Source organism: Sciurus vulgaris, assembly GCF_902686455.1.
Source record: "Sciurus vulgaris genome assembly, chromosome: 16".
NCBI classification, from domain to species: domain Eukaryota; kingdom Metazoa; phylum Chordata; class Mammalia; order Rodentia; family Sciuridae; genus Sciurus; species Sciurus vulgaris.
The window spans coordinates 24,027,506-24,053,454 of record NC_136477.1 but is presented as its reverse complement, the minus strand read 5'-3'; the positions used below and the strand labels follow the sequence as shown (position 1 = coordinate 24,053,454).

The following is a 25,949-nucleotide window of genomic DNA, read 5'->3' as shown; positions in this document are numbered from 1 at the left end:
CACAATCCCACTAAGCTAAAAATAGTAACAAAAAGATGACGAGAAAAACCAGAAGGGTGGGTATTGCATGAGAAGCAGAAAAGCAACAGACTTTGTTAAGAGTACAAGGCATACCATGGGAAAAGAGTCAAAGGAATATGAAAATTTACACAGTGCCCCAACCCATATAAATCCTGAAAGGTATCGCTGCTGATATTTCACCAGTTCTTCAATGCCAAATCCAGCAAAGCCAAACTCTAGAGCCTCCCCTGTATGTCCCTGGCTACAGGAGGAGAGGAGGCACTCCCTCAGGCTTGCAAGGACAAGCTCACGTGCTATAGGCTCCTCACCCCAGGGACTCTGGAAGCTGGTCTGTCCCAATCGGTGCTAACTGAGAACTGTCTACCACAAAGCATCCTCAAAGGTTCATTTCAAGACACACTCCACACCTGGTAAGCTGTTTTGTATCAGAAAAGTATGACTTTGAATTCTCATATTCATAGGAATATTCAGAAGAGAAAATCTTATTGCACACACATGGCTCACCCTTTCCACACCCTTTTGGTAGGTGTGAGTCCCCATCAAAATTGCAGGTATTTCTGGCACCCACGCTTCTTAACAACAAACTTAGATTACAGTGATAAAAAATACAAACTATACATTTTAGCACTTAATAAAAACCCACAGTTTTAACTCATTTCTCTCCTTATCTTAGATAACTAGTGTCTAAAACATTGTGAATACATATAATAGCTAACACTTCTAGTACTTTTTAATTCAAGCCTGGTCTTTTCTAATTAAATACATAAACAATTTACCACTGGTTTTCTTAAAAAGAGCAAAGCTCTAATTAACAAATGAAAATTAAATTTCCTCTTAAAGGAATTTTGTTACATCAAAATTATCTAATAAGCTATTGTTCAGAAATGAATAATTAAGCCAAGAGTTTGTTTTGAACCTCACATTTTAAATACAACATATGCCAGGTGTCAGTTTGGCACTTATAATTAAACAGACAATTACGCAAGCTATAGAAAAAGAGTGTGGTTGATTAGAAACAAAAGTATAAATTACTCTTTCCCCTCTAGACACTCAGAAATTCAAGGAGTTATTTTCAGCTTAGATGTGCATTGTAGAGTGACTTGCTACCTACCCAGAAAAATATATATATACCTAAAAAAAAAAAAAAAAAAAAGCCAACTTTCTCAGTCTCCTATTCCACACATACAGAACGTATGTCATTCAAACTCAATGCCAAATATTCGTGAGACCAACACAGCAATGAGCCCAAGGAAGAAACGGCTCTTTGCTACTTATACGCACAGGAAGGAAAAGGCAATGGAAGGGAAAGTCCTGAGACTCAAGGGCTTGAGTCAGAAACAAAGGATAATCACTGTGCCCCAGTTTTAGTTGGTTCTGTTTTGCTTTAACAGGAAATGCTGCCCCGTGCAGCCCCCTGGGCTTGGCCAGTATCAGATCTCTAGAGAATGGCCCATCTGTGGACTCCCAGTTCTAGGTCTCTGAAATGCCAGAGCAGTCGTGGAACTGAGTCGGCATCACCACCGACGCCTTTCCTCCATGTTGCCACTCTCCTTTGAACAGTTGGACCCAATCTCCCGATTTTTCTATGTGTTCTACCACAAGGTTCTCACTTTGAATACTTGCCCCCTCAACTTCTATCTTAGCATTTCTAACAAGGACAACAACATCTAACACCTCTGTCACATGATTAGTGATACAAATCATGACCATAGGGCAAATTCATCTGTTTGGAAAATAAGGTCATAATATCTTCAAGAAACACAGACACACACACACACACACACACACTCAAACACTCCTGAAAAGTGTTGGAACATGCTTATTCTTGTCTCTGCATGAGAACACAGCTTCCTCTCCACAGAAGACACACAAGGTGACACAGGATAAGGTAAGGTCTGGGGCCAAAAAACTGAAAATACTGCTGGCTTAAGCCAATGAGCTCCAACTTATTTGGCTAGAAAACCTTTCATTCATATAATGTTTATAAATATCCCATAGCAAGGTTAGCTTTCTATGAATAAGGAACAAAGTAATTTATAATTTAAAGGTAACTTTACCTTTCTATGAGGTCTACATATCAATAAAAATTTCTATGCTGCTTTCCTCCCAAGTCAGATTAGAGAGAAGAAAAAGGGTTAAAATAAGAATCAATGACTCAAGTTCAATAAGGCACATTTTCTGGTGCTAAGAACAAAACCCAGGGTCTCATGCATACTAGCCAAAGTACTGTACCATTGAGTTACACCCCCAGGCCTGAATTTTATTTTATTGACACATAATTTTTCATACATTTTTGTGAAATACAACACTGTTATACACTAGGTAATGATCAAATTGGGGTAATTAGCATATCCATCACCTTAAGCTTTTATAGTTTCTGAAGATTACATTTAGGTTTTAAATGAAGGAAAAAGGAAATAAGCCAAAGAACATCTCAACAGATGTAAAAGCAAGAGAAACAGCACAACATTGTAAGTATATTGATGTCATAGACCTATATACTTAATGGTTGAGATGGCTAGTTTTATGAATAAAACAAAATCACAAAATTTTTTTTCCTGGTTACTAAGGATAGAATCCAGGGACACTTTGTATTTTTTATTTTGAGACAGGGTCTGGCTAAGTTGCTGAGGCCAGCCACAAATTTGCAGTCATTCTACCTTAGCCACCTGAGTAGCTGGGACTACAGGCATGCAGCACCATGCCCCACATAACCACAATTTTAAAGAGAAAAATGGAACAGTCTACAATCGTGACTATAAGGTAATGAGATTTTACTCTTTAAACAAAGGGAGGATAAAGGTGATAGATTCCAACCACCTAAAAATTTTTAATCTATCTCAAACAACCCTGCATGAAGGAAAAAATTTAAACTAGAACTAGGGACTATCTGTGAAATAACAATAATACTTGCCAAAACTAATGAGCTATCACTAATGCTAGATTGAGCAGAGAGTTTACAGTCTTAAATGGCTTAGTAATGGTACCAGAAAGAAATAAAGCCAATGAAGTTCCAAATTAGTTAAAAGTCAGGTACACAACTAGGGATTAAAAAACATTTCTGGGATTGGGGAGATAGCTCAGTTGGTAGAGTGCTTGCCTTGCATGCACAAGGCCCGGGTTCAATCCCCAGCACCACAAAAAATAAATAAATAAATAAATAAATAAATAAATAACCCACACATTTATGTTTATGAATAAATGAAGACAAGGCAAGGTCTTACATTATCTTTGCCTATCCTGCATCCAGTCAAGGCATAATATATGAATGTTTCCATAAGTATTCAGCTGTTAAAAAAAAAAAAAAAAAAAACTGGACATAAGCCAGAGTTAACTTGAATAATAAATACATTAGTTGACTGTGATCAAAAGTTCAAAGAAACTTCAATCAGCTGTCATCTTAATTCATTTTTAAAATAAAATCTGTCATCTTTAGTATTTTCATTGTTATGCCTTCCATTCCATGCCAATATCAACTAATTCTCCTCAAATTGACTTACAGATGTATTCTCAATCAACATCTTAACAGGCAAACACAAAAAGTTCATTCTCTATGAGCAAATGAAAAGGAGCTAAGACACTCTTGGGGAGGAAAAAAGATGATCTTGGTAGAGTGAAAATTCCTGTGTATTTTTTTTATGTCCAAAATTCAGGGCTATTAATTTTAATAGTCTGGCACAAACATATAGCCCAACAGAACCAAGCAGGACCCAGGAAGAGACTTTACACTCATAGGACACAGGTGACATCACAGAGCAATAGGGAGAAGACAGACTTTAACCAAGTGATATGGGATTATTATCTATACTGACTTCAAAGCACAAAACTAGACACACAGCAACACACACACACACACATATAATTACAACTAGATGAAAGCTCTGAATGGTAAAAGAAAAAATAAAATTTAAGAGAAAATGTAATAGACTATCTTGATGTTTAGGGAATCATCAGTGAAGATACAAAAGAACATATCAAAGGAATAGACTGATAAATTTAGCTATATTAAAAGAAATTTAGGCTGGGTCCAGTGATAGATGCCTATAATCCCAGTTGCTCAGGAGGTTGAGGCCGGAGGATCACAAGTTCAATGCCAGCCTTAGCAAAAATGAGGTGCTAAGCAACTCAGTGAGACCTGTCTCTAAATAAAATACAAAACAGGGCTGGGGATGTGGCTCAGTGGTCGAGTGCCCCTGAGTTCAAATCCCAGTAGAAAGAAAGAGAAAGAGAAAAAGAGAGAGACTGAAATTAATTCTGGGGTTGGTATATAGTTCTGTGGTGGAATACTTGCCTAGCATGCATGAGGCCCCAAGTTTAATCCCCTAGAACACAAAAAATAAAATTAAAAATGTCTGCCTATCACAGACACTGTAAAGAAAATGAAAAGACTTGACCACATTTAAAAAAAGAGGGGTGAGGGGAGGAGGGAAAAATAATAATAACAGAATGAATCAAACAACATTACCCTATGTAAATTTATGATTACACAAATGGTATGCCTTGACTCCATGTACAAATAGAGAAACATGTATCCCATTTATTTACAATAAAAAAAAAGAAATAAGTAACCTGAAAAAAAAAAGTGTTGTGAAAATAAAATGAGGCAATATAACAAAGTGTTAAAAAATAAATAAATAAAAGTATCTGCAAGACAAAACCACAAACGATGAATATGCAGAATACACACAAAATTCCTAAGTGTGAAGTGCCATTAATATCTCACTTTTTCTGAATGGTTTTAAAACTAAAATAATAAATGTGTATGCACACCAGGTGCAGGAGCACATGCCCAAATGCCAGTTACTCAGGAGGCTGAGGCAGGAGGATCGCAAGTTCAAGGACAGCCAATGGAACTCAGCAAAACCCTGTCTCAAAATTTAATAAAGAAAAAAAAAATTAAAGGCCTGGTGATGTAGCTTAGTGATAGAGTACCCCTGAATTCAATCCCCAGTACTACCAAAAAAAAAAAAAAAAAAACACACACACACAAATATAACAAATTATGTACATTCATGCATATGGATGCATACACACATACATTACAACAAAGCAAAGAGGGCAAAATGTTAAAAACTGTTGAATCTAGCTGATGGAAATGAAGATCACCCTTATAGTTCTGCTTTCTTTCCTTTTCTCAAGTTTCAAACACTTTATAAAAATAAATGGTTGCACAAGTACAGAGTCCTACAAAGTAGTGGGATGGGGGAAAACTGCTGGTTTAAGATGTGATAAGCACTTTTCAAAACAGGAAGTTAAGAAAACCAGATAAGTTAAAAAAAAAAAAAAAGACAAACATCCTCATTAGTATTCAAAGAGATGCATATTACAACTACTTGAAGAAATCACTTAATGCCCATCAGACTGACAACAAACTTCAAATCTGGCTATATAGAATGATTCAGAAGAGAGAGGTTAATGGGTGTTCGCACATTCTGGTGGTAAGAGTATAAATACATACTGGGCATATATACCGAGGCATATTCCAAGGACAACACACTATACAGTGGTAGAAATGAACTATAGCTTATACAATCAACATGTATCAACCTCAACTAGTTTTAAGCAAAAGAACCAAGTCTCAAAAAAATATGGTGCCATTCCATTTAGAGTTCAGCATTAAGAACCAATCAATTTCATGTTCAGCAATACTTTCAAAGATAAAGACATCATAAAAACTTAAGGATGTTTACCAAAGTCAGAATAGTGGTTGTCCTTGAAAGGAGGACAAGAGGCAATCCACGAGGGAGAGAGAAGAATGCTCTAGGCTACCAGCACTCCTCCCTTTTTCTTTAAAGACAGTGAGTATGTGAGAGTGTTTTCAACTATACATATACATTTCATGTGCTCTTCAGTATGTAAGCCATATTTCACAAGAAATTACATTCAGAAATACCAGTAGTGGTGGAAACTGTTGAAGACAAAAGGCATAAAAATAATTTTACCTTGAATTAGGTCCCCAATGCATTAGACAAATTTGTTATTTCAAGATTTGATATAATCGAATTATTTTTGTAAGGACAGAAATCTCTTATTAGGGAAAATAATCACCCAATCTTTTATCTGTCTGCTAAGGATAGTGTTAGTATATATGCTGCCAATGCACATACTTAACTGCTTTTCAAATAGAAAATGTAAAATTTTCATAAACTACACAATTTCCCTCTCAAAAATATAGGGGCCTTTTCACACATACCATACAATAAAAAGCAAGTGTGTTACTAAAATATAAAAACCATTTCACCATTTAACAATTAATTGTTTAATAACAATGCACATGGATATAAAAGATTATCCTTTCTATCATGTATCCATGGAAAACACAGGAGGAGGGGAGGAGAAAGATATTTGGAAACCAGACACAACCTCAAAGAATATAATCTTTTACTAGGCAATAACAAGTTTTAAAAATTAAACAAAAAGTTTGAGATTTTATGCTACTAAATGGATCCCTAAAACATTCCTTTATCCTTTGTGTTCCTGTTTTTTTGTCCTTTAGCATTTATGTACTTGACATATTCCACTTGATATTTTTATCTCATTTCTACTACAGGTGAGAAGCAGTATATAGATAAGAATCTCACCTTCTTCATCTGAGTGACACAAATATTCCCAACTTGAGGCCTTGGATGATAAGGCCAAACATCTTTTAACTATAGGTGAAAACAAGATAATTCTTGTATTATTAATAAAGTATGATTTATTATATAATCATATATATTCCATCGTGACAAATGACAAAGCACTCAAAACCACAGGCTGGGAATGTTCCACTTTCATTTCTGGACCACTAGGGGGAAGTCTTGGGAGGCTTTTCCACAAGGGGAACATATAATACTCGAAGTAATGAATGCCAAAGGAAGATGTTTATCCTGATATGTCTTTTTCATTCCTGAAGGAGTGTTTTTAGCCTATGGCTTTGCCTTGGGTGAAACAATGTCAAGTAGTATAAAGCAAACAGAATGCCAAGCTTTTAGGTGGGTTATCAAGTCCTTTACATGGATACACACAGGAGTGACATGCATATGAGGGGGCTGGCTGGCCAGCTGGCTTTCGACCATTATCCACTGCACAAGAAGTGAAGTGAATAAATTGAAAAAAAATTACACCACATAACAAATAATACTCAATATTAATATCAGTGGATACTAGTGGAAGCTTCCGTGTTTCTGAACTTCAAAATGGCAACCTGACAAAATAATCAAGGGGCACCTAAGGCTCACAGAATTCTCTGTATACACCTTGCTTATCAAACTGCTGTTGCAACAACTTAAAGCAGGGGGCACATAATTAACAGCGTGCTATTGAAAGCTAGTTAGTTGTTTCTTTTTGCCACCATTTCTTTTAAATCAGGCCATTAAACAAGTAAATGAGAAAGCCAGTTCTTTTTTACACTTGCTCTACTGCAGGTCACTTGCTAGGGGTGGCTTGTCAAGATTATTTAAATTCAGGAGCAATACTTGGTTGACAAGCTCCTGCACTGCTGCAGGCTACACTCCTCACACAGTGCCTGGAGGGTGATTACAATTGCTACAGAGGACAACAAAGGAGCCTTACCCCTTCCCGAAGGCACCTCATTAGCACGGTGTAAGCAGCCAAGGGAACGGCCCAGCATTCTCTGGGGTTCTTTTTTTTTTCTTCCTAAAATGAAGTGGAGGGAAAGACAGTGAAGCTAACAGCACAAAAGATATTAACCCATTCAAGAAAGAGGCACAGTTCTCAATACATGAACTATTTAAAACTTCTCAACATTCTATTTACTACTTACTACCTGACAATTACAATCAGATCAAGGGTCTTTTGCTGCGGTGTACATACAAACTATTTCTTCTATTTCCCACTGTTTTACATATGATGTTGATGAAATTCCCCTCATCAAAAGCTATATAAAAAGAATTGAGAAATGATAATATGATCCAACCAACAGAGAAACCGTTCTATTGATAACTATAGATGACAATAACATAAATAATAAAGTACTACAGAACCTGGAATCATTTGAAAGCAGAGCACACAACTTTAAGTGATATCTCAAGATAATCTATAAGCACAAGTAAGACAGTATATTACAAAGCGTCTCAACAATATGCTAAGTAAAAATAAGCACATGTGATTAGCAGGTACACTGATTTTAATGATATCACCAACAATTCTCTCAGGGAAGATTAACCAAATTAGCTTACCCACCACAAGAACCACCCAGCAACCTATCAAATAAAATCACGAAGTAAATCAAGTGCCACATAGAAAGGTGAAAAAATATCTTTTTAAAGTAAAAAATTAAAAAATAGATTCTATTTAGTTAAAATGTTTAAAATTGTCTAATTGATCAAAGGTACATTATCAATCTGAAAGTATTTTATAGCCACCAAGAGAACTATGACCTGTCAAAACTCTACCCATACTTAATCATAGACTTCTACCCATGGTCATACCTGGGACATTATGATCAGGAGCTACTCCACTTCAAAACTCACAAATCCAGAACCGAATTTAATTTTCAAACACAACTGCCTTCCCTTATAGCTCACTTAACTCTCAACATCACAACCTTTAATGTTGTGGGGAATCTGCCAGCATTGCCGCCCTTGCCAGGCAGGCAGCTGTAGGGCTCAAAGCTCCAGAGGTTGGGGTTGGGGCAGCAACACATGGTAGCCAGGGGGTCCCCTTAGAGCAGCCCTGGTGGCTATCCCAAGGGCCCCAAGCAGCTAATGAAGCAGGGAAGTCAGTAGGAGGAGGAAATCTTTCCTACAAGTGTGAGCCAACAGGCAGACCTGAATGCTCAGAATGGGAAAATGAAACAGGAAACAAGATGAAGGGCAGGTATGTCCCCTCTGCAACCAGCCCCTGGCAGGATTGGAGTGGGAGTTAAATAGGCATATGGAGCATTGCCGTTCAAAAAGGGGAGGCTCCTGCATGGCTGAGGATGATGCTATGTACATCAAGCATGTTGACAGAACCACTTTGAGTAGTGCAAGTGGTACAGGTTGAACTGGATACAGGCCACCACTCTCCTGGAAAGTGGCTTCCAAGGCTCTGGCTTCCTCGTGTGCAGCAGCACAGAGAAACTAGACAGTGGTTCTGACTTGGATGTGGGTGGGGATGACACTCTGGAGTACAGGAAGCCACTATACGTGATCCCAAGGCAAGGAACCTGATGAAGACACAAAGAGAGGCACTCCAGGGCACAGTCCTAAATGGTGGCCCTCCCAGCATCCACATCACACCCTAGTTATCTAAATGGGCCAGTGATGGGATGTCATCCACCAGCAGTGGTGAAAGCAGCAAGCAGGAGGCCATGCAGAAGACCTGCAATGAGATGACACTGAAACTCACTGAAGATCCAGCTGTGACTATGTTTGAGGCCCTGAAGGCTTGAGTCAGGGAGCCTGAATGGCAGCTATCTTGGGGAGTCCAATACAAATGCCTCATCCGCATGGGCTCATACTTGATGCCCTGTCAATCCAGTATTGGCAAATGTGCTACAAGGGATAGGCTGTGGACCCCGAATGCCAAGAAGCTCTGACCTTGGTGTAACGCCATCACAGTACCTGGAGACCTCTGGAGGATCTACTTGTGAGCTAGGCACCCAGGCAGGCCTGTACACACAAGCAAATACACAACACTCGGGAACCACAGTGGAGGCTGAGACCCAGGCCCTGCCTGCTAGCTCCCACCAAGCCTGGGGACCGTATCCTTCCAGGCCTCTGTTCCCAGGATGGGCAGGAAAGTGGGGGTAGGGAGGAAGCAGGCCAAGGCTCCTGAGGTACAGCTCCCACAGACATGCAAACACCAGACTGAAGCACATGTAACATAGATCATGTGTGTTTACAATGTCGTGTATAAATGAGACAACTCCTTTGCCTTCCACACCCATCCCCCTTGGTTGTAATGATTTTCTTTTAAAGAATCTCTGGAAGCAGTGTCTCCTTCAGGGCTGGTTGGGGGCTCAGCCCATCCACTTCTTGGAATGCCTGCCTCTCCCATGTGCTTGGTGTTCAGTGGTGTACAATTCTCCTCTCAGACGTGGGGTACATGCCCTGAGGGATGTGACCCTCTCCTTAGTCTTAGCTCATGGGGCTTTTCATAAGGAATAATGCGTAGGGCAGGAAGTAGGTCCTGAGCTGAAGCAAAGGTTGAGATGGGGGTTAGTTAAAGGCACCCCTGGCTGCCCCTCTTGTGGCACCACAAGTGTGATGCTGTGTTTGCACATCCTATACAAAGGTACTTGTCCTTTTGTAAACTACATCTGACAAGGATTAAAACAAAATAACCAAAAACCTGACAATTCCACAAAAGCTGTTGCCTCACTAAAAGCTATTTATTTTTATAGATCCAGGGACTTAACTTCCTGTTCTGATATGGTCTCACAAGATGTAGCCATGTCACGGCCACAGTAATCATCCCTTTATTAAAAGAGGCTACCCTTTATCCAGCTAAACTAGGTACCAAGGAACATCATTCTCCAGATCTACTGCAGAAACAAATAGGAATGTGATGCTGTGTATTTACATAAAACTCCAGAAAATGCAAACTAGTCTGTAAGACAGAAAGCAAATCAGCAGTAGCAAAGCATGCTGGGGAAACCTGCAGGCAAAAGCACATTATCATGATTGTGGCAATAGTTTCACAGATATATGTGCATATATCGAAATTTATCAAGTTGCAATCTTAAAAGTATACGCTTTATTATATAGCACTATACATTAAACTGGGAGAGAAAGAAGTAGGGAAAAAAAGAAGAACTAAACTAGATTCCCATTCCTGATCAGAGGACAAACTAGGTACCTGATTACTTCTAATGAAAGTAAATGGTTTTATTCTGACATCAAGAAAATAAAGACTATGTAAAAATATTTTAAAGTCCCAAGTAATGGTATTGATATGCTGAGCACTGAAGTCTGATTTTACTCTGAGGGCCTGAAAAACTTGGTAAATTTGAGCTTTTATGTCAAGGCCTTGAGAGCCCTGGGGAATGGTCAAGTGGAAATCAACTCTCCAGCCTCCATCCTAAAGAACTGCAAGGAAAAGTGCCTTTCACAAAAACTTGGCACATCAGGACATCACACAGGGTGTGACGATCCTTTATAAGAGGGAAGCAGGAAGGGAGCTGCACATGCTGGTTAAGACACGTTAATGACTAAGAAAAAATTGTAGTGCAAGTAACTCCGTATATTTTCTATCCTTTTATTTATTTATTTATATTTTTGATACTGAGGATCGAATCCAGGTGCACTTTACTAAATGAGCTACATTGCCAGTCCTTTTTAGTTTTTATTTTGAGATGGGGGTCTCACTAAGTTACTAAGTGTCTTGGTTGCTGAGACTGGCTTCAAACTTGCAATCCTTCTGTGTACACCATTCGTCTCTTTCAAGGGAAAACACCAAGTTTCTGCCTATGTATAAAATGAGACAAAATAAGAATCTGCATCTCTTTTTGCTGGAATTTTCCAAATTAACTCTAAATTTAAGAAATTAATCATCAAGTTTCTTTTTGAGAACTAGGCAGACCGGGTACAAAAATAGAAAAAAAGACTTTCCCTATACACCTGGTCTTACTTCCTAGCTTTCTGGTTCACAGATGAATTTGCTCTTCAAAACAAATTTACATAAAATAAATTCAACCAAATACATACAAAAAGCTTTCTGAATAGAAAGAAATAATGGTAATGGAAATTATTTTTAAATGTAATTATGTGGAAACATTATTTTTTGTGCATTGGAGTACTACATATCACAAAGATATCAATACTTTCCTAATTGACACACAGACTCAGTACCAGTTCTAACACTTACTGGGAGACTCAAAATATCAGTTCTTCTCAAATTTATCTGCAAAATCAAAGCACTTTTTTTAAAAGATGACTTACAGATTGAACAATCTAATTCGAAAATTTATTCTGACATGTTAAGGGCCAGAAATTGCCAAGACACTAATGAAATGGAAGAACAAGAAGGAGAGATTTGCTGTACTATCAATACTGATTATGAAGCCAAACAATTTAAAATACTCATGCTTTTTAGCAGTTGGTAATTGCCTCAAAGTGATGATTGCTGAGAAAGTTGATTCAATACAGATACTAACAATATTCAGGTTATGTAACATTTCAGTAAGTTCAAGAATCAAAAAACTTAGAAAATTTCCTTATTAATTTAAAACCATTATCTATTTAAAACTGAGTATCACATGATATGACTAACCCATAATTTATCAATACCTATTCAATAATATTTTTTTAAATACATTAATGGAATATTAAATTTTCCCTTGGTGAATTCAATAGCACTTCCATATTGTAACTTAAGAAATAAGAAGCCAAATCCTGCCGTTCCATATAAGTCACACTGAAATCTATACCTGCACAAAGAAGTACTTTATTTAAACTAAAAGGGGACTTTATACTGAAAGAAACAATGGTCTTCTCCTACCTGAAGGAGTCAAAGATGAAAACATAGGGAGAATTTGGGGACTTTTTAGTCCATTATTTTTAAAATATAGTCTGAGAATCTCCTACATGTTTAAGAAAATTAGGCAGAGGGAGGGAGGGAAGAAGAAAAACAAGGTCAGCTGGCAAAAGAGACACTGAGAAACACTCTTCCCCAGAAGGATCCTTAAGCATGTTCTAAGTGGAAAGTAAAAAAAAAAAAAAAAAAAACTTTTATAGGTTATTAACACTTGTCAGCCAGGATGTGTCAGAACATGTCAAACAGCAACAGAGTTAATCAGACAGTCTCACCTGGGTGGCTACAAGATAGATCAGCTCCCCAAGGGTCGGTAAAAGGCACTGTTTTAATTTGCTGTTCCTGAAGTTCTCCCTAATTAATTCGGTTAAGAGGGCAACTGCCTGAAAAGAGAAAAGTATATTAGTTCAGGTGTATCTCTCAGTTCTTTATAATGTTAAAAGCAACACACACTGCAAATTTATCTCCCATTTTTTACAACTAGTTTCCAAACTGTTTTCAAAGTATGGGAATTCAAGGTAATCGTTTTCTCATCTTTAAAGAAGGAAACAGGTTAAGAGAGGTTCCAGCAACTGAACAAAGCCATCCAATTCACTGGGACAGCCAGGACACAGATTTCTACCACCCCACATCCCTGACATTTTCCAGCACAAATATACTCACAGTATAGCAAACTTTACATGATTCCTTCAAAAGTCTGAGAGTGGGAATGTTATACCAAAGTTTCAGTGTAATCTACTTTGAAATTCAGCAGCTTAAACTTCCGAGGACTCAGGCTAAAAGTATCATGTACGTATTGAACTCATACACCAGAACACGGGTTAACTGAATCATGAAGTTGGACAGAATGATTTTAGAATGACACATAATGACCCCATAATAAGAAGGAAAAAATTTATACAAATATTGTGGACAAATTACTCCAAAACAGTGCAAATCAGAATGTGGTGCACAGACAAGAATATTTCTTACCATTGGAAGCAAGTCGAAAACTGAAAATAAGTACTTCAAAAGTTTCAGACCAACTCACCACTGCCACAACATTCAAGCAAGCAATTGCTGGTTTTTGCAGATACATGTGGGGCTACAAAACTGTACAGCAATCTCTCATTGTAGGAACACTTATTGACAGGATATTTCTGAAGAGCTTTTTTGAATGATAATTGATATACACTGAGCTATTTTAAATGTACAATGAGATATTTGAAATATGAATATGCCTTTTAAGTCATCACTATAATCAAGATCACTAATATTCCCTAGTATTTCCTCAAGGGCCTCCCTCTGTTTGGCTCCTCCCCAACCAGCCACCAATTTTTTGTCAACAGTTTACATTTTCTAGGATTTATGTGAATGAGATCATATATGTGTATTCTTCAGTTTCTTTTGCTCAGTATAATATATTTGAGATTCATCCATGTTGTTACATGATCAAGAGTTCATTCCTTTTCATTTCTGTGCAGTATTCCACTATATGGATGTACCACAATGCTTTGCTCTCACTACCCAATGATTAATACACAGTGAATCCCCTATCAGAACAGAAAAGAAACAAAGAATGATGCAGCATTACATTATCTTTTTCAGCATATCATTTCTGCAGTTTTCCTTTTCTTTGACCTTCAGTGATCATCCACTAGGACTACACTGAATCAACTAAAATTTGCCAGTATTCAATTTTTTACCTTCAAAAACAAACTGTAACCAACACACTACCCTAAAAGAATGGCTCAAGTAAGTATATGAAAGAGAGGAAAGGATGAAAGAAGGAAGCTTGTAATATCAAAAAGGGAATCAAGAACACAGGAGGCAAAAGTATAGGCAAATACAATAGGCTTTCTATTAATTTTTCTGAACATTTCATGGTGAAAGCAAAAATTATGCCAAAATCATGATCTGGTTCTAAATATATTTAGAGAATATATTTAAGACAACTGTATAAAAATAAGAAAGGCTAAAGGGATGAAAAGAGGTAAATTTTCTGTACTTCACTTGAACTAGTAAAATTATGACATCTGTGGACTGTGATCCAGTATGTAATACCTAGAACAAGAACTACAATATATGCAAAGATATACACACCATCACTATTAAAAAAAAATCAAAATGGAATTGAAAAAATGTTTGGGGCTGGGGTTGTGGCTCAGTGGTAGATCGCTCACCTAGCATGTGCGAGGCCCTGGGTTCGATCCTCAGCACCACATAAAAATAAAATAAAGGTATTGAAAAAATGTTCAGTAACCCCAGGAAAGTAGTAAAAATAAGACAAATGAAAAAAATGAAAGCAAATAGAAAATAATAGCAGCCTTAAGATCAAATATATAAGTAATTATACTAAATGCAAATGATCTAAATACAGCAATTAAAAGACAGTTCAAAAGAGTGGAATTTTTTAAAGGACCAACTATATACTGCATACAAGAAACTCACACCAACTGAGTGCTACAGGCAGGTTGAAAATAAAAAGATGGAAAAATAAATCAGGGAAGCAGAAATCAAAGGCAGGCAGGAATGGCTATGTTAATATCAGTTTTAGAGAAACACTATACAAAGCAAGTCAACCCACAACCCACCAAAAAAAAATGCCAATCATGAATGTGTATCACTGAACAAAAGACAAGATATATGAAGCAAAAACCAACAGAACTGGAATGAGAAACAGATAGATCCACAAAATTGTTAACTCCAACACTCTTCTCTCGGTCATAGAAAAAAAATGGCATGTCCATCTTTATGTGGAATCTTAAAAAGTAAGACTTACAGAAATAAAGAGTAGGATGGTGGTTATCAGAGGCTGAGGGTGGGGTAAAGGGATAGGGAGTTGTTGATTAAAAGGAACAAAGTTACAGTTAGAAAGAAAGAACAAGGATCTACTACATACAATGTGACAACAGTTAATGATGTATATGTCACAACTGTTCAAAGTAAATTTTAAATATTCTCACTATAAATAAACTATAGAAGGTGACACAGATAAGCTAATTCACTTAAAATCACTTTACAATGTATACGTGCTAAAATGTCACATTGTACACCATAAGTAGAGCTATTGTCAATTTAAAAACTTTTTAAAAAATTGGTAAAACAACCAGACAAAAAAGGAGCACACATCAAAAACAATGGAATACTACAAACTTTATGCACACAAATTTCATAACTTAAGGAAAATGGACCAAACCCTCAAACACAAATTATTACCACTCACTCAAGAAGGAATAGAGTTATCTGCAAATGACAAATAGTTTGGCAAGGTCATAGGATACAATATCAATACTCAAGACACAATTGTATTTCTGTATATTAGCAGTGAACACATGAAAGTTGAAATTTAAAAGACAATGTCATTTACAATAAAAAATAAATACTTGGGTATAAATCTAACAAGATGTGGAGAATTGTATGTGAAACTATACAATGCTATTTAAAGAAATAAAATCTAAATAAATGAAAAGAAGATCTAAATAAATAGCTATACTATATTGACAGACAGGAAGACTCAACATAATGAAGATGTTCATTCTTCCTAAAATGATAGTCAGGTTTAATGCAGTTCCTATCAAAATCCTGGTAATTTTTATAGGTATAAACAAGATTTTAAAATTTACATGGAAATTCAGTGCATATCCAGAAACCATTGTGAAAAAGAACAAAGTAGCTGGAATTATTCTACTTGACTTCAAGATTTATGTTGGGGTTTAGATGTGAGATATCCCCAAAAGGTCATGTGTGAGAAAATGCAAGAATTTTCAGAGGTGAAATGATTAGACTATGAGAAGTAGAACCTCATCAATGGATTAATCCACTGGTATGGATTAACTAGATGGTAACTATAGGCAGACAGGGTGTGGCTGGAGGAGGCAGGGTGGGCATACGCCTCTGGGGTTATTTTGTCCCTGGTGAGCAGAGTTCTCTGCCTCCTGATTGCCACATCCTGAGCTACTCTCCTCTGCCACCATATTCTGCATCACCTCAGGCCCAGAGATACAGTCAGTCGACCATGGATTGATCCTTGGAAACTGACCCAAAATAAACTCTCCCTCCTCTAAGTTGTTACTGTTAAGTTTTTTGGTCACAGCAACAAAAGAGTTGACTAAAACAACTTACATAGTTACCATAATCAAGACAGTGTAGCAGTTTTGGTGGGACAGACACATAGGTCAATGGGACAAAATAGAGAAGACAGAAAAGTACAGACAACTGATTTTTGACAACAGTGCACTAAAAAAAAAAAAAAAAAAAAAAAAAATGGTGGAGTATTTGTATGTCCATAGGAAAATCAAAAGCTGAAACTTAACGTAAATCTAACACTTTATATAGTTAACTCAAAATGGACAAAATATAAAACACAGAACTATGATTTTCAGGAGGTAGGGAAACAAAAAGAATAAAGCCTTCAGGATATAGGTCTATGGCTAGGGAAAAAGGTAGATCCAACACCAAAAGCACAGAGATATTGTACCAGAGAAGATAAACAGTTGGCAAATAAGTGAGAAGATGTCCAACATCACAAGAAATGAGAATAAAAACCAAGTGAGATATCACTATACATCTATAGTAATTAAAAAATAAAGAAAACATCAGAAGCTGCTGAGGATGGTGAGAAACTGAACCACTCCTACCTTCTTAGTGGAAATTAAGGAAAGTACAGCCGCTCTGGAAAATAGTATGGCAGTTTCTTTTAAAAATTAAGAAAAAAAAAAATCTTGATGACTGTACCCCTGAGCATTTATTTCAAATAAAGCATTTATTTCAGACAAAAATATAAAAATGGAAAAGGCACTGAAGGTTATGGGAGGGTAAGATCGCATGCAGTAGGGGGAGATGGATATGGACCTTAAAGAGATCCTGAAGGTTCCTAGCAGTGATGAAACTTCTCTTTCCCTCAACTCTCTCAGGGTCGATATCCTGTGGTAATATTATCCCATCATTCCCTGAGATGCTAGCATTAGGCTAAGTGGACACAGCACACCCAGTACTTATCTGCATATGTTTTACAACTACAGGTGAATCTATGATTATGCCAAAATAAAGAATTTAATTAAAAAGAACCTCATACTAAACTCAAAACTCAAGTCCAGCTTTCTGCTTCAGAGTTAGTTGGAGGGATTTACAGCATTTTTCCATTTTATAATCTACTGGTACTTTTTGTCAATAAGTGTCACTGGAAATTTAAAACATTTTAATGCTGTAGACCCTTAAAGTGATAAAACTGTCTGGACTGCCTCCAGCATAATAGAAATTGCTTTGGAGCTCAGTGTCTTGTAAACAGACACACATCATGTAATTTATTCTAGCAATGCCACAGCAACCTTCATCTCACTTGCAAAAGTTAACTTTTGGTAGTATTAAACAGGACTCAATGGGTAATGGCTCTCTGCAATGTTATTTGTATGGGGTTTCCATTTATCTTTAAAATTTACAGAAATATTAATATTAAAAGGGAAAACCAAGAAAATGAACAAATGCAATACATAAATGGCAAATACTAAGGAGAAAAAAAAATGTTTTTATTGACCTGGGTACAAAGGCATTTTTTAAAAATGCCAATACTAAATGGATAAAATAGATTTTAGTTCTTCTTTGAACTCAAATCCATTTAATATATGGGTATTATTCTTAGGCATGTTTTACTTATGGTCTATTTTTAAAAACCCTCCTGGCCTTCTAACCTTGAAATTTAAAAGATGTTAAAAAAAAAAATAGGATAGATACTTGCACATTGTGCTACTGCTTATATTTTTTTTGAAAATCCTTTGTAAAGAAAATGAGTTTTGTTGTCGTTCTTATTTCTAATATTACACTTTGAGGCATATCTATACCATTGTTGGTTCTTAATTAACCTAATTAAAACAATTCTTCTGCAACCATAGGCATGATTGGTTGGTTAACCAGCATGCAAATAGTCATTTAAGACTGTACCGCCATTTCCCAAGCTACTTCTTTGAAATCAACCCCATTTTATAACAAATGTGACCAAGAAGAGCCAGCTCTTTTTGACTTTATCAAAAGCCATCTAATTTCTATTAAAAAGGTCAAATATGCTTCAATTCCATATGCCCTGGACTGAGTCTTTTAAATCAAGGGCCAAGAGGGGCAGATGATGAATTAAGATCATAAAGGTTTGCAAGTTCTTCAGTTTAAAACTAACCTGCTGATAGTTGTACAAAAATAATTTGCCTGCTCTTGACCCTCAAAATGCAGTTGTTAACTGTCCATGGTAATGGATATATAATTGACAGCTACAAATAGAAATTAAATTAAGGTTCAGATCCAGAAAGCCTTAGGCATTTTCTATTGTGGTCAGTGTTTTACTAGGTGAAAGGATTGGCTTTAACCCCGTTTAACTACTCTCAATGGGAGATACAGCAATAGTGATTATACCAACGACAATCTTTTAAATCATATACTGTTCAATTCTGTTCCCCAACCCCTAAAATAAAAGGCATCCCAAATTTTCTCAAATGAAAAGAGAATGTCAATTCTCTGACCAAGCCTTTTCTTTCTTAGAACATCACTTTCAACAACTCAAACATACTTTAGGCACTTAATTCTATAAGCCTCATACTCTTTTTTTTAAATCCCTGTCAATTTTATTGATATTAAATCTGAAATTTCTTTGGATCATATACACCTCATCAAGTCTTAGCAAGAAAAATCACATCTATGGACTTGAAACTTCAAACCCTCGTTTTCACAGTGTTGGTTAAATAAGAGGATGAATACCCTGGACAGATAAAGAAGGGTTGATTACACAGGCAGAAAGAAGATAAAAATGAAGAGAATTTAACATTAGCTCTAATTTTCTGTGTGTTAATTTAACTGCATTAAAATTTGCATCTGAAATGTACATCCAGCCCCTAAAACTAAATAATTAGGCAGAAGAACTACTATCTTGTCAGTTCTTTGTGCAGCCCTAGGTTTAAACAACCAACCTAAAAACAAGCAGATGCACTCTCTCAAAAATAATCAGCAGAAGCAAATTAAAATATTTAAGTAGATATCTCATACTGTTTTTCAGTCATTTAAAAAGCACTGACATGATATTTAAACAAACTATCAACTTCCTGAACTTTTTTCAAAATTAGATGTCCACAAATGTCAACTGCAAAAGAAATTTGTTTTTTGGTCACCAATTACCAGGTCCCTCTTCCTCAATCTCCTGTTGAGGTAAATCCTTTCTAGTACTGGACCTAGTCTGTAGGATCTCACAACAGGCATTCTGCTTTCCAAATGCGGAAGCCCAAAAGGTCCCTGGCTCCCTTCAGGAACATCTTTCCTCCCACAGTCTGGTACCATCAAGAGCAGGGCCAGTTGTAGCCAGCAAGGCTCAGGAAAATGAACCTTGAATGGAATGACACAGAATACAGATTCGGCTGATGGACTTGGGTTGTAGCTCAGTGGTAGAGCACTTGCCTAGCACATGTGAGGCATTGGTTTCCATCCTCAGCACCACATAAAAATAAAGGTATTGTCCATTTGTAACTAAAAATATATTTTTATATATTATATATATACAGATATATATAATATATACATCTATGTATATATATATATATTTTTTTTTTTTTTAAAGACTTGGCTGAAGTTCAGTCATTCATTCTAGTACTATACCCAAACAAGTCTCCAGAAGAAGCCTGTCCAAAGACCCTCCAGAGCTACCAGGTACCAACTGTTCTAAAATTTCTTTTGGAGCCTTTGACCTTGTTCATTTCCTTCTAATACCTAAGTTAGGCATAAATAACTTAATGCTTAAGTTAGGCAGAGTCACCCTGCAAAAGTGGTAGACAGTACTACTGTTGTTCAGCTCCTCACTGTTCCTGGACACAAAAACACTTTCCAGATCCTTTAGAGATGGGTGGTACCACATTACTAGTTCTGGTCAACTGGCTAAAATTGGAAATTATGGATGTATACCATATACCCATCTGCCCTTGGAAATGTTTAAAGCACTATGCTGGATGGAAGTAGCCTGTAATGCTGAGGTCAGCTGCCCTTCAGCCCACAGCTGAAGAACAAGTCTGAGATTTTGAGTCTTCATTACTACAACAGAGGCTAGTCTATCCTGAGAGAACCAATTCAATTCCAGATCACTCTAGTTCTACGTAGTAATGCAAGAGTTCTACTACTTTCAAAAAATCACTAACAAAATAATCAGTAAACTATTGCATCCACATCTTACAGAAGATTTGTCTGGCAGTTAAGATCTGCCATTGACATTTATGTCATGGATCTGATATTAGGGTTGCAACACACCAATCATTAGAGAAGTAGACCATGAAAGGTACACTGAAGGTCATAATCCAGACAAGGCAAAGCCCTGGAGATAGTAAAAAGATCAATGGTTTCCAGGGGTTTGGGGGGAAGCAAAGCACAGGAGATTCTTAGGGTAGTAACAACAGTCTCTATGATATCATATTGGTGGAGACGGTTGTCAAACATTTTTCCAAAAGTGATAAATAGTACTAGTGCCATAGAATAAATGTACATCTTAGTCTGTTTTGTGCTGTTGTAACAGAATACCACAGCACAGGTGACTTATAAAGAACAGATTTATTATAGTCCTGGAGGCTGAGAAGTTCAAGATTGAGAGATTTGCATCTGGTAAGGGCCTTCAATGCTGCATCACAGAAGGTAGAAGGGCAGAGGGAGGTAAGAGCTAAAGAGAGGGAAGAGGGAAGGAGAAAGGAAGAAGGTGAGGGGGACCTAACTTGCCCTTTTTATAACAAACCCACCTCAGTGACAATGCCATTAATCACCTTTTACTAGGTCCTATCTCCAAAACTGTCATACTGGGGATTAAGTTTCTAACACATGCTTCCTTGGGGATATATTCAAACCATTGCAATGTTCAACATCAACAGTAAACCATAATGTAAACTATGAACTTTGGGTGACAATGATGCGTCAATGGAGATCCAATGATTTTTTTTAACTAATGTACCACTGTCCCATTCAGGTACAAAATGCTGATAACAGAGAAGGCTATGCATTGTGTGGGGACAGGAGACATATTGGTTGTCTCTGCTCTTGTCTCTTAATTTTGCTGTAAACCTAAAACTGCTCTACCAAAAAAAGTCTTCATTAAAAACATATATGCACTACTTAATCTTGCCATGCAGATTTAAAAATTGCTATAAATCTGTAGTTCATCAGATTACTCAAAAATCCTTTGTCCATCTCTAATGGATGGCAGGTAAGATATTCTGAATATTCTTCCATTGAAAATCATTTTTTAAATTCTGGATAAAGTATTTTTATGAAATGCAGAGTTGAACTGGCAGGAAATTAGGAAACTTCAAAGACTAAAAGGAGAGTGAAAAGGGGAAAACAGAAAAAAGGAAATAAGATAGGTAAGCACTTAGGATACTCTAACCCAGGGGACATGTGCTGAATTTTTGTGACCTTGAAATGACCTTTTGAAATGGAACAAGAGACAAATCCCAGGGCCTATCCATAGTGTAATATAAAATAGGAGACCATTCACATTAAGTTGGAACCCCAAATATATAAGGATAAGAAACTAACCAGCCTGCAGGAGAGCATAGTAAGGCATTTTGAATCATTGATACCAAATGAAATAATAGAGAATCAAACCAGGCCTAAAAAGCAGTTCAACAGCTCATATAATGCCTCTCTTTGGAGAACAGATTCAAATACCTCGGAGTCTGCTAGGCTATTCTACTAAAACATGGCCTCTAGTTAATAAAGTCAAAACACTAGTTTTTTTCCTTTTAACTCTAGAACAGTGCTTTTCCAATTTTAATGTGTATCACAATCACTAAATTTTCAAAAACCCAGGCTGCCAGGTCCCATCCTCAGAGTTTCTCATTCAGTAGGTCTGGGGTAAGGCCCAAGATTATGCAATGTCAGCAAACTGCCGGAAGAGCTGCTGCTGGTCTAGCACCACACTTTCAGAAACCCTGCTGTGGTGTTCAGCATTGCTCACATTAGAATCACTGGCTTTCAAAACTGTAGATACCTGCATCCACCTCCAGAGATTCTGATTTAATAGGTCTCAGGTACAGCCTGGACATAACAGTTTTTAAGTCTCCAGAACTCCAGTGCGCCACCAAGGTTAAGAACTACTGAGCTAAAGAACAGAAGCTGAGAGCTCAGGCAACTGAAAATGCTGAAATGGTTCAACAAAATCCAACCTGCCCAACCATCCCCGAAACCACCCGTCCTGAGGGGGATGATAGCATCCCTGAAGAGCTTTAAGGCTGCTATCCTTTAAAGGCCAAAGACAACAGTGAAAATTACTGACAATGGGATTGGGTTCCCTGATCCAATGGGAATAACAGGATTCAGGACTAGTCACAGTAGTAGCACTCAACTGCAGAGATAAGGTGGGCACAATTGCCCTCTGCAGTCACAGTACCAAGTCATCAGATTATTCTGACCCTAAGAATCTGACACAATGGTAAACTATCACATCAGTTCATTAAGTTGTCACTTGACATTTAGTGAGGAAAGCTAACTCAAGCCCCTGTATCAATGACTCACAGAATCATTCCTCTTAGACAGACCCCAGACTCACATTGGTTCACAGGACTATAAAGTTCTTCAACTATGTTGGCAAAGCCTTTGAAAGAGACCCCTACAAAGAGGTCGTAGGTGAATTTTCCACACTTGGCTTCCCCAGAAGGTCTTTAACATTTATCATATGACTGGGCAATGGGAAAAAAAGAAACACCCAGATCCTTTGAAGTTATTAGATGACTCCGAACTTGGACTGATATCTGGAAACCTAAAATGCCACTAAAATTCCATTGTCCAATTAGGAGCTTATCAGATTCAGATACTACATGGAATTTTAACTCAAAGTTACCTCAAATCCGTACCAAAAACCAAGGAGCCCAAGGGGTTATTTTCCTAGTCCCAGAACATTTAGTAACTGGAAAAGTTCCCACGAGGGTCCCTGATCGATGGGTTGAAGACTCTTTAGCATAGGAAGGGTCAAGGCAAAGCCACTGGAACTACACTTACTCTGCCTGCCTGGTCAATGACAGTAAACCAAGCAAGCCCATATTCACAGGGGAACTTCAGGAGATCAGTGCCAATTAAGACCTGAGAGGTGCAGAGATGGTAATGTCCACCACATTGAGCTAACTGCCTATCCAGTGCAGAGACCATGTAGGTCATGGAGAATGACTAAAGATTACTGCAAACTTAATTAGATAACGATGCCTATTGTAACTGCTGTTTCAAATGTAGCATCCTCATGGACACAAATGAATCCAGCTTCTGACACCTAGTATGCTTTCTTTTCTATTCCAATCAGTACATACAATCTGAAGCAGTTTCTACTTGTTGGATTACCCCATATCAAGTGTTCTGCTGTGTCTTAATACAGCCCAGAGGCACCTTGATCATCTCAATTACATACAAAATATCAAACCGTTCCATTATACTGATAGTATGTTAAATGGACCCGGTGAATAGAAACGTAACTTACAAGTCAAAAGGTAAGAGATAAATCTACCACCTGGTGGTGTTCCTAAGAGCCCAGCATCCTGGGGCATTTGAAGATATTCCCTCCAAAGTGGGAGGCAAGTTGCTGCACCTTGCATTACCCACCAAGATAGAAGGGGGTCCAGTGATTATTGAGATTTTGAATTTTGAAGGCCCATTTACTGATGACTGATAGGGCAGCCAGATTTGAGAGGGGCCCAATACCAGGTCCTACAGTGGAGCCAAGCCAAAGTGCAAAGTGCTTTTCCAATTGGGTCTTAAGACCCACAGACCTAATGCTATTGGAACTGCCTGGGGCAAAAAGGGGAGCTGCAAAAGGCCTGTAACAAGCTCCAGCAGCAGAAACATAGCACAGATCCCTAGAACTGGGAAATATGGCCTTACCCTCCCCCTCTGCCAACAACCCATTATCCATTTGAAAAGTAGCTCTCGGCTTGCTGGGCTCTGGTTGCGACTGCATGATTGACCCTGTGATACAATGAAAACTGACCTGCCCATTCTGTACTGAGTATTAACATAATACTCAGCATTTCATTTTTAAAACTGATATGTATGAAGACCACGATGAGCAAATTCATTCACCATATGGGCAGGTGGCTGAGACTCCCATGACATCTGCTTGCTCCACTCAGCTGCCTCACCCTCTTCCTCAACCCATACCCACAGACCTCATAAGAGTCCTGCAGGCCCTCTCAAGAGGAAAAAGCACAGGTCTAGTTAACATATGATCTGTATGGTATGTCAGCATCAGCAGAAAGTAAATGGCCACTTCAATGTAGTCCCATTCAAAGGTAGCCTAGAAAGGCAATGGTAAAAGGAAATCCTAAGTTCACAGAACTTTGGGAGATAATCTACATTTACTTCAAGCAGAGAAAGAGATGATGCAATGGATGGATCCATAGCAGCTCAGAGGCAGTGGTTTACAAACTAGCCAGTAGATCAGAAACTTGGAACAAAACTACAAAACTGTAGTTAATTAAAAAAAAAAAAAAAAAAAAGTCTGAGGGTGAAAGACACAGATGGAGCTTGAAATGAGAACACAGTATAAAAATGTGTATTTCACACATATGAATGCCCACCAGTGGACATCGACGGTCAGCTGAAAGAGTGGAGCCATCCTCTATGCATCTTTCACCAATTACCCTATAGATTGCTCAACATGCCCATGTACAAAAAAAGCAAATCCGAACAGGTACGAAGGAAGTCAAGCCAACAGCTCAACAAGGGCCTCCACTCACCAAGGCTGACTTGGCTAATGCCATTGCTGGTACCCAACCAGTCAAGAACAGAAGCCAATGCCAAGCCCTGACATGGCTTCATACCCTGTAGGGTCCACATCAATTATACTAGAACACCCTGATTAAGAGGAGGACAGTATTTTGTCCTCAGAGGAATAAATGGCTATTTCAGGTATGGATTAGAGATCTTTGATCCCTGGACTTCTTCCATCTCGACCATCTATGCTACTGCCCCTTTCAATCAGCTTCCCAAACACTGTTCCTTCTTGTTTCCAGGAACAACAGCCCCCACCCTGTTCCTTTCCTTTGGGCCAAGAGGAAAGAACAACTCCACTATTACTATTAACCCTGGACAAGTAAACCACCTCTTTGTAAATTAACTATCAAATTATCTCAATTTGAGTATTCCATCTGTTGGAAACTAGTATATTCCCCTTTGAAAAGGTTCACGATTTAGTTTTCCCCTTATTGGCTTGTGCAACTAATTAATATTGGGAAAAACAGCATCCACCATAATACCTGGGATTTATTCTTTCCTTGTGAACACCTGTATTATATTATTGTTTTTTTTTTTTTTTTTTTTGGGGGGGGGGGTGCTGGGGATCAAACCCAGGGCCTTGTGCTTACAAGGCAAGCACTCTAAGGACTGAGCTATCTCCCCAGCCCCTTGTATTATATTATAAACTTGAGATTGACCAATGAAAACCTAGCAAATTTCATGTGAGTAACAGCTTTTTAAGCTTTCCCAAACTATTAGTT

At 37.6% G+C, this 25,949-nt stretch overlaps 1 protein-coding gene and 1 pseudogene across 9 annotated transcripts in view; one reads left to right on the top strand and one right to left on the bottom strand.

Moving 5' to 3' along the window:
* ULK4 (unc-51 like kinase 4) overlaps positions 1-25,949 on the bottom strand; it is a 633,437-nt gene that overhangs the window by 540,711 nt on the left and 66,777 nt on the right. For all 8 annotated transcript variants that reach the window (XM_079114122.1, XM_079114115.1, XM_079114118.1 and 5 more), the window contains 2 exons: positions 12,756-12,863; positions 7,576-7,659 (listed from right to left, as the gene is read on the bottom strand). In XM_079114122.1, coding sequence (XP_078970248.1) covers positions 7,576-7,659; positions 12,756-12,863 — 192 coding nt within the window. The remainder of the gene's footprint in view (positions 1-7,575; positions 7,660-12,755; positions 12,864-25,949) is intronic.
* On the top strand, positions 8,575-10,654 carry LOC306646423 (E3 ubiquitin-protein ligase RNF220-like; annotated as a pseudogene). The gene is made up of 2 exons: positions 8,575-8,613; positions 8,787-10,654. The product of its transcript is annotated as an E3 ubiquitin-protein ligase RNF220-like (transcript).